Source organism: Lepisma saccharinum, chromosome 1 (genome assembly GCF_977018435.1).
Source record: "Lepisma saccharinum chromosome 1, izLepSacc3.1, whole genome shotgun sequence".
NCBI lineage: Eukaryota > Metazoa > Arthropoda > Insecta > Zygentoma > Lepismatidae > Lepisma > Lepisma saccharinum.
This window is the reverse complement of record NC_139229.1, coordinates 187643021-187652073: the sequence shown is the minus strand read 5'-3', so window position 1 is coordinate 187652073 and position 9053 is coordinate 187643021. Positions and strand designations below refer to the sequence as shown.

At 39.1% G+C, this 9053-nt stretch overlaps 1 protein-coding gene across 2 annotated transcripts in view; it reads right to left on the bottom strand.

Moving 5' to 3' along the window:
• Positions 1–1852: 1852 nt before the first annotated feature.
• LOC146005492 (ubiquitin-like protein 3) overlaps positions 1853–9053 on the bottom strand; it is an 85375-nt gene continuing 78174 nt past the window's right edge. For both annotated transcript variants that reach the window (XM_083144747.1, XM_083144740.1), the window contains one exon: positions 1853–4049. In XM_083144747.1, coding sequence (XP_083000873.1) covers positions 3985–4049 — 65 coding nt within the window. In that variant the 3' untranslated portion in view covers positions 1853–3984. The remainder of the gene's footprint in view (positions 4050–9053) is intronic.

Below are 9053 nucleotides of genomic sequence, written 5' to 3'. Positions count from 1 at the left end.
GGAAGGCCCGTGTACACCACCTTCTACCGCGTCACATTGCCGAACGTAAGACGAACTGCAGGAAACTGTATGAAAAGTACCTGGCAGGTTCTAAATGGAAGAAAGTTGTCACAATGGATGAATCATATGTCCATCTCACTGCTGGTGGTCACATTCGGGCGATCACATACCTTGACATTGACGGCAAGGGGCGCAGCAACTTTGTTTGTCGGTGCAGGGAAAGTTTCCCTCGTGGCTTTATGGTTGTGATGGGATTCGGATATAAGGGTAAGTTGATGATACGCAAGGTGGACAAAATCGTGAAGGTGAATGCCAGATACTTCCAAGACTCCATTCTGACACCTATCTATCGGAGACACATCCCACAATTGTATGGAATGGACGCGAACCAGATGATGATCCATATGGACAAGGCTTTGAGTCATACCGCCAGAACATCACTAAGTTTTTATCAGGAAATGGCAGAGGAATTAGGAATTCGTGTCATTCCGTTTGAAGACATTCCTATGAAAAGCCCAGATGCCAGTCCAATGGATTTTTGCGCATTTGGACTGTTGAAACACGTCTTCAACATCGCCGCCCGCGCACCCTGGATGGTCTATGGAAAGCTTGCAGGGAGGAGTGGGACAGAATTCCCATGCCTGTCCTGCACCGTAGCTTGCTGCAATGGAAACTGCGATGCCGGGCGATAGTCCACAATGCTGGGGGTCCAGAACATGATCGGTGGTGGTGGCACGATATCTCTTAAGGTGAGTACCCGTCAAAAATGGTCGGATATAAAGTGAACAACCTTCTGTATCTGAAGAGAAAAGAATGAATATGCACCAAGTATACGAAATGATCTTATAATCCAGATCATCTTGCAAAAACATATTCATTTCTAGTTTTTTCTACAATTTGGGTGCTAAATATAACAAACTGCTGGTTGTTGCCACTCACTGCAAACATGTATTGGGGGGAGGGAATGTACAGGCAAAAGTTCGTCAATAGCCTTCCCTGGGTGTCGAGTGGTTTATTGTATCTCTCTCTCTCTCTCTCTCTCTCTCTCTGTGTATGTGTGTGTGTGCGCTTTCTTGTTTTGAGTAGTTCTTGAAGCTGTGATGAGACCATGGATGGTTTTGCTCCTTTGGAATGAGAAACTTGTAGTATTCTGAGCATGCAAATCTTTATGATTATTTTACTAGTTTCCCTTACTGGCTTTTACAATTAGTATTTATTAACAGTGTTGATTTGATTTTCGCTCCTGTAATAAACAGTAACAGTAGCTCACTAACTTTTGTTTCGGTGTGTACTATAACAGACATTCAGTACACGGGGGTACTGTGAGGCAACACTGTCACCATATGCCCCATACTGTACTCTTAACTGTGGATCACCAATAGATTGAACAATATTAGCATATTACATACCCACCCTGAATATAGGTTTTTTTCTGAATGCTCCGTTTGTCCCGGCTTTGACACCCGCTGTTGAACCAATGTTGAGTTCTGATGGACAGCAGAAAGTTCTTCCTTCAGAAGGACAGCCTCATTTGGTTCAAGACAGTTGTTAAGAGCGAGTACATTCCAATTATGTCAGGTAAGCAATGAATCACATTTGCAGAGACCTCTAGCATATACAAGGCATTGTCATCATTACTGCCACTTAATGAACTTGCAAATTAAAATTAGTTTTTCCTACTTTTCTTGAGGGTTTGTTAACTGTTGTAATACTGTCCATGTTATTTTTAGGCAATATTTATACTTGAATATTTCAAGTTGATTAATATGGTGGAAAGAAGCAACTCTTTACATTGTAACAATTCAGTAAAGCAATGAGTGTACCAGAGAAGGAGAATTGCATTTATATATAGTTTCTTATATTCTGAACTTTTATTTTCTATTCTACTTCATCTTCAGAATAAAATCCTCTTTCCTGAGGATATACACATTGAACAAAATAATATTAACGATATTTACAGTCAAACTAAAACATCATGGACAAGAGATGGAGAACACATATATTTAATATGTACCTTAAAAATAAATTTGCAGGTAAAAGAGCTTGTTTATAACTTGTTCATTCAATGTAATTTATTGGCATGTATATTTTTTCAGTATTATTATACTTATTGATTTTTTTGTTTTGCACAGCATATACATCTTTTGTAACTAGTTATACACCTGAGAAGAAACATGAATCTGTGCTCGAGTACAATCATGTCTGTGTATGAAGAAAGAAAATGTTTCAAGCAAACACAAGTGGCATTACACACTTTGTTAATAATGAATTTCGATTCTTTCAGAGGAGAAAAAATACATAAATAGTCTTTAAAGTTCACAAGAAAGAAAAGTATATAAAGTTTTTTAACAAGTAGAAATGTCATACAGGTAATAGTACAGATTAAAATGATAACATGTCTGTGTGTGTGTGTGTATGTGTGTATCTATATATATATATATATATATATATATATGTATTTGTTTATATATAATATATGTTTCGATTATCTTAGGTGAACTGCTTTGTAAACCAACTTTCCCTTGGATTTTTTGGTCTTGTTATTCACTATGGACATGTAATTAGCTTGCACAAAGTAGGCCATTCTATTTTCTTTCATAATATATATTTATATATATGTATCTTACATATGCACCTTTCGCTGAAAAATAGCCCAATTGATCACTTCATTTTCAACAATGCCGTCACTTCTTTTTTAAGACAATGAATATGTCCACATCACATTTCATTAATAAGGAGCAATGCTGCATAAAATAAAATTAAACAATTTACACTATTTTTTTCTTTTTGAAAATGAATTGAACAGCACTGAGCTCCCAATACCTTCAACCACTGAACTACACACTCCTGCATGATAACAGGAACAAACATGCAATTTATTCTCTGGGTAAAACATCTTTTAAAAACAGGTCTTGGGATTACATTGCAACAAACATGACATAATAAACTAGTGGTTACTAAATTATCAGTGACATTTTGAATAGATATATATATACATATTATTTATACCTATAATCTTAGTTCATAACGAGAAATATTTTCTTTGAATCTATGTCAAGGCTTACAACAAAACTAAGGCATTATGTATGCAATTCCACTCGACTGTATCTGTTGTGTAGAAAAATTACACATGTCTAATTTGCACTACAGTGTTTTGTTTATTTGTTCAATGTTAGATGTGCCTTATTTCATTAGAAGCAACTATATTATTTGATTAATATATGTTTTAAACTCTCTAATGCCAGTTTTGTTTTCCCAAGCCTTTTTAAATTATAATTTAGGAATTCAACTATTTGATAAAGTGATTCTAAAACCACAGGCTTTAACATACAGCATTATATTTACATTTGGCAATAAAGGTTCTTAAATTATCAGCATGCAAAAAGACACATTTGTCATGACTGTCATTTTTTGAGTTAAAAATAGCACAAACTGAAATTGCAACAAAGTTCCTAATTGCAATAGTGACGTATTCTTAAATATGTCCAAAAAAAGAAAAAATTACAAACAACATTGAAGCTAAGCTTAAGCATATCCAATTCGATAAGAACAGTATCTACAAATTTTCACAAACGTAATGTCCATTTTTTTTAAACAAAAAAGTTAACTTGCAAGATATTTGTTTCTTTCTACAGAGCCAAGAGGATGAGGGGGGATGGTTTAAAAGATGCACAAATATCATCTTATTTCACCAGTTCCTGGCACATTTTCACACAAATATCACAACAATATGAAACTCTTATAGATTTCAATAAGTTTCTGCATGCTGCATCTTCTGACAGCTAACCAGCACTCTTCTGCAGCAAACATCACATCATCATCTTCACCCTGACTGCCTCTCTATGCACTCGTGACAGTTTGTGTGTGTGTGCTCTTCGGAGACAAACACACTACTAATGATATGCCAGAAGTAACTGTTTGCTATAGTACTTTGGTCACATGACTGGCACTAACCAATCAACTTGCACACCTTCAAGAACACCATTACAATATGCAACAGGAAGTTGAGCAGCAAGTGCTCCCTCCACCCTTACTTTTTTGTCGCTGATCTGAAATAACAAAAAGATGTTTTATCATAAGTAACAAAACATTTAGAAACAGCATACGAAACACAATTTTAAAATGTTTATTTACTTATTGAAATTTTCCAGTGCAGCTGAAGCCATTTTAAACCAGAAGAAAACAACCGTAAAACAGTAGACTAGGTTAAAATTAAAAACAAATAGAAAAACAAGATAAAAAAGTACCAAGATAAACAGATCAGTTTCACAATAACATTACTTGTGTACAATTTTTTTAAAGTTTTAAGTTTAAGACAAATCCTGGGACCCCTATGAGCTCCCACAGTCCCACCTGAAGGGGTGTAGTTCTTCTCTTTATCTTTCTAGTGAGAGAGAGGTGGCTTGGGGAACTTCTTTTCTTTTCCTTCCTTCATAAAAAGAAAAGAATTTCCCCTTTAGTTACTTCTCACCATGAGAGAGAGGCGAGTTTCTACTTCTCTTTGTGGAGAGGGGATACTTTTCTCTCTATCTATTTCCTCTCTTTCCCCCTTTCTGGTTCGAATCCCAGCCTGGGCATGGAGCCCCCTTCCACCCCCCCTGGGCTTTTTCCTGCCCCTCCCCGATGGGTTCCCTTCCTTCCTCTTCCCTTTCGGCCCGCCTCTCTCTCATGTTCCTCCCCGATGGGAGGAAAGAGAACCCTAACCTAACCATGGAAAGAAAAGTTACTTTCCTATGTACCCCACCCCCATAAAAAGAGAAATATCACCTCTCTCTCTCTCTCTCTACAGTCCTCCTCTACCCTTTCCCTTCCCTCTCTCTCACGTAACAGGGAGATCAGTGTTCTTTTTTTTTTTTACTCAGCGAGAGAGGCGCATAAGTTCGGGAATTCCGGGACCCCTTTGAGAAAGAAGAAAGAAGCCAACAGAAGGGGGCGCAACTACCCCTTTTTTAAGCAAGCATTATTGCCCATGGGGTGGAAGAGGCAGTCTTCTTTTACGTCCACCACTACAGACAGGAGAGAAGATGGGGAGAAGAAAAGAGAAAGTATAGGCTCCTCCTTCTAAGGGGTCCGGGTTCGAGAAGAAGGGAAGATGTCCTGATTAGCCTCCACCACATAAGTGAGAGAGAGGCACAGGAGAGATATGGCATTTTCTCTCTATACAATCTATTTCTTCTATTCTTCTACTTCATCCTTTCGGGAGGGGGGCTCTTTCTCTCTCTTCCTTGTCTTTCTCCTCTTTCTTTCCTTTTCTTGTGCCTCCACCAGTGGCTTTTCTTCTTAGCGGGACATGAGGTCTCTGGGTGGATTGTAATCCCCGTGGATACCCACGAGAGGAAAGGAGGTTCCTTCCCTGGGCTCTTACCTCTTTTCAAGCACTGCCTTTTAAGTTTCAACACCTCTCTTCAAGGGGAGCCCCAGAATGTCGCTGTAGGACAAGGGAGGGGGGGGGCAGAAGTGCCAGAGAAAAAAGAAATTGGAAAAAAAGGATTCTCTCTCTCCATCTCCTCCCCCTAAAAAAATGAGAGGGACCTTATCTTTGGAACGGGGGGGAGGGGGGGGTGGCAGAATCGCATGTGGTGTATGGTTTTGGGCTAGAATAATTTCCCCCTTGAGGTTCCTCTTTCTCCTTCTTGGACAGAGGGTTAAGACTCTCCTCATCAACAATGGAGAAAGAGTGAGAGAGAGGCGGATCCTCCCACCCTTCACATCCCAAACCGTGGCAAAGGAACAGACTAGGGGCAGCGGGTGACTAATGGGTCCTGATTTAGGGGCGAGGAAGCAAGAATCTTTCTCTCTTTTCTCTTATGCCACCATGCCTTTATTTGCCTCTCCTTCTCTGCAATCTCTCTTTTCTTCTCCTTCTCTCTCTTTCCCCTTGAATGGGGGAAAAGTGAGAGAGGGAGATAGCCTCTCTCACAGGCTTTCTTTCCGAAGAGGGAAAGATGAAAGCAGAGAGAGGATGTTACGAGAGAGAGGATAGGATGGATTGGATGGGTGGAAAGACACCCCTGGCACGATTCTAGGGGGCAAAAGTGGCAGCCTCTCTCTACCCGGGACCCCTTGAGCCTCCAGTTCCTTTTTCTTGGTTGGAAATGCTTCTTCTTCCTGTTAGGTTAGGTTGGGTTGGGTTAGGTTAGGTACACGCTAGGGGGGCCCCGACCACCTCAATCCTCCTGGGAATGATGAATTTGTTCTCTTTTTCTTTCTCTGTCTCTCTTTTTCTTTTTTCTTCTTCGTCACGCCTCTCTCACAACCCCCCCTCTCAGTCACGGAGGAGAGAATGAGAGGCATGGCCAGGGGGAGGGAGAGAGAGAGAGAGGTGGAAGAAAAAGAGAGAACCGAGAGAGATGTAGTTTGTCCAAAAAGAGGGGGAGGGAAACTTCAGAGATAGGGAGTGAGAGATGCAATCTAAGGAATGATATTTCATCTCCCATCACTGCGCCTCTCTCTCACTTAACACCCCTGGCACCCCTGGGGGTGGGGAGTGGGAAGGGGGTGACATGCCATCTGGAGACGTGACCATTTCCCTCAGCTCTCCCCTCTCACAGTTCTCACCCAGGGATGGGGATTAAGCTGGGAAAAGTAAACCCATCCACCCCTGAGGGGGTAATATATAGGAAAGAGGGGGATAATAGAGGTCCTCTTCTCCCCTCTCTCTCTCTCTTTCTTAGCCAGGAAAAGTAGATTCTCTAAATTATTTGGGGAAGAGGGGTCCCAGATTCTTCCTCGCGCCTAAATAGTGAGAGAGAGGTGCTGCCACATAGGTTAGGTTAGTTACAACTTTCCTCCCACCCCTTGCACTAAATAAAAGAGAAGGAAGAAGTCAAGAATCGGTTTAAAGAGGAACGAGAAGTGATGGTTGAGGAGGGAGCTCTTTCTCCCACCCCAAATTGAAACGTTGTTGAACTAATTTGGTAACCTATGGAATAAGGAATGTTATACAAGTGATAGTCTGAGAATTGGAGCATGGAAAGTTTCCTTGCTCCATGTTTAATGTCCAGGCACTCTGAGGGAGAGTTTGTGAAGTAGGCTGCTACATCTCAAGTTTTCGTGTATGACCTTGTAAAAATATTTCATATATTCAATGTATCTATGTGATTCTGAGGTAGTAATGTGCAAATTTTTGAGCAGATCTCTCTTGGATAGGTGTCTCAAATCCAGTATAATATTGAACGATGGGAGAGGACAAAGTGGAGAACACTGTCGATATGGGGTATGAAAATGAACAGCCATGCTCCAGATGGGTGTATTCTAGAATGGGCAACACAAATATTTTGAAAGTAAATGAAAAGTGCTTTCGGGCTATTAATTTCTGTGAATCTGTACAGTAGGCCCAGGATAAGCATTGCCTTTTTTGTGATGGTTGAGATGCGATTTTCAAAAGTGAGTTTTGAATCTATAAGAATACCCACATATTTGTGTTCTGCTTCTTTCATTAGAGGGAGGTCATCAAGTGCATAATTGCTTAAGAATGTTCGGTTTCAGAGAAATTATTATGTACGTAGGAGCATTTAGAACGGTAATTTCCATAGTTTACACCATTCGGAGTTTATGCCTTTCGGCACACCAGACATAACAGGTAGCCAGTTAGAATAAGTTTACTCTCAGCTCTTTTTGTTTTTCTAGTCTGTATTTGATCTTGCAAATAGGCATGCCTTATCAAGCAGAAGTAATAAATAGATTGGGAGATTGATTACACAATGTATCCAATAGTATGGTCACAGCAGCAAGGAAGGGGGGGGGGGGACTACATGAATTTGAGTTCAAAATTTTATACAATATCCCTGTAAGTTGGAGTAAAAAAAATATTACGGTATCAGTATTAAATAACCAACATTCCGAGAAGTTGAATAATTGTCAACTACAAGGCCTCACACAAAACTAGATCAAAAATAAAAGATGCAACAACTGGGTTCATGGCCAGTTTGAAAATGCACAAACAGGTGTTCACATGTTACCAAATGCCTGAACAAAAGGTTAATAAGAATTTTTGAGTGTATCCTCTGATTGAAATTGTTCACAAAAAGGTATACTTGAAACAATTTATTAATTCATGAAATATGAATGTATGATATTTTGTTTGGACTTTTAACCACTGTACTGTTTATTTTTTCAGATGTTTATTACTGAGGTAGAAAGTTTGTTTTATTTTGGAAAACGGAAGTTGAAATGATCACCTCCAACCTGCCACTTCAGTAGGTGAATCTACGTATTAATTTCTACAATTTAGTGACTTTGGGTCTGTTGCACATGATGGCCATTGCAACCACATGGCCATATGCAGGAGAAGTATTGTGAAAAATGTACTGCGAGTTGTTCCTTACTCCAAGCAACAAATTATAATAAATCTCATTCTGAAATATAGTGGGCATTATTAGCCAATGTCCATTCAATTAATCGGTGCCATTCAAACAAACATGAAATTGAAATTAATAACGCAACATATTTTTTATGGCTAGATTAGATTAGATTACAAAATCTAATTTCCTTTTTTTCTCTCTGTGTGTTTGCTGTTAACTAGAACACACAGTATATGGTACATGGAAAATAATCTAAAACAGTTATTTTTAGTGGTTTTTATTGATTTTATCTGCGACATTTCGTTCTGGTTTCCCAGAACATTCTCAAGCTACAATAAGATATACATACAAAAACACAACCTGACATGGCTAGTCACTCTACGAAATGTCGCAGATAAAATCAATAAAAACCACTAAAAATAACTGTTAGATTATTTTGCATGTACAAAAAGTCGTTTTGCGAACCTTCAAGAACAGTATATGGTACACTGAATATATGTATATGATGTAAAATACTGTCAGCTCTTATTGATATTTCATCACCGAAATGTTTAACAATAAACACACGTGTTAAATTTTGCTCCTTTAGCCTCACCATTGGTATTTATTTACTGTTACTCAAACTGAAACAATACCGATGTTTGTTGTTTCGACACTGTATGGGACAGACCTGTTTGGACACTGTATGGGACAGACCAAGGAGTTACGGAGCCACTTAAGTAATGGTAAAAATTTCAAGAAATATTGGCT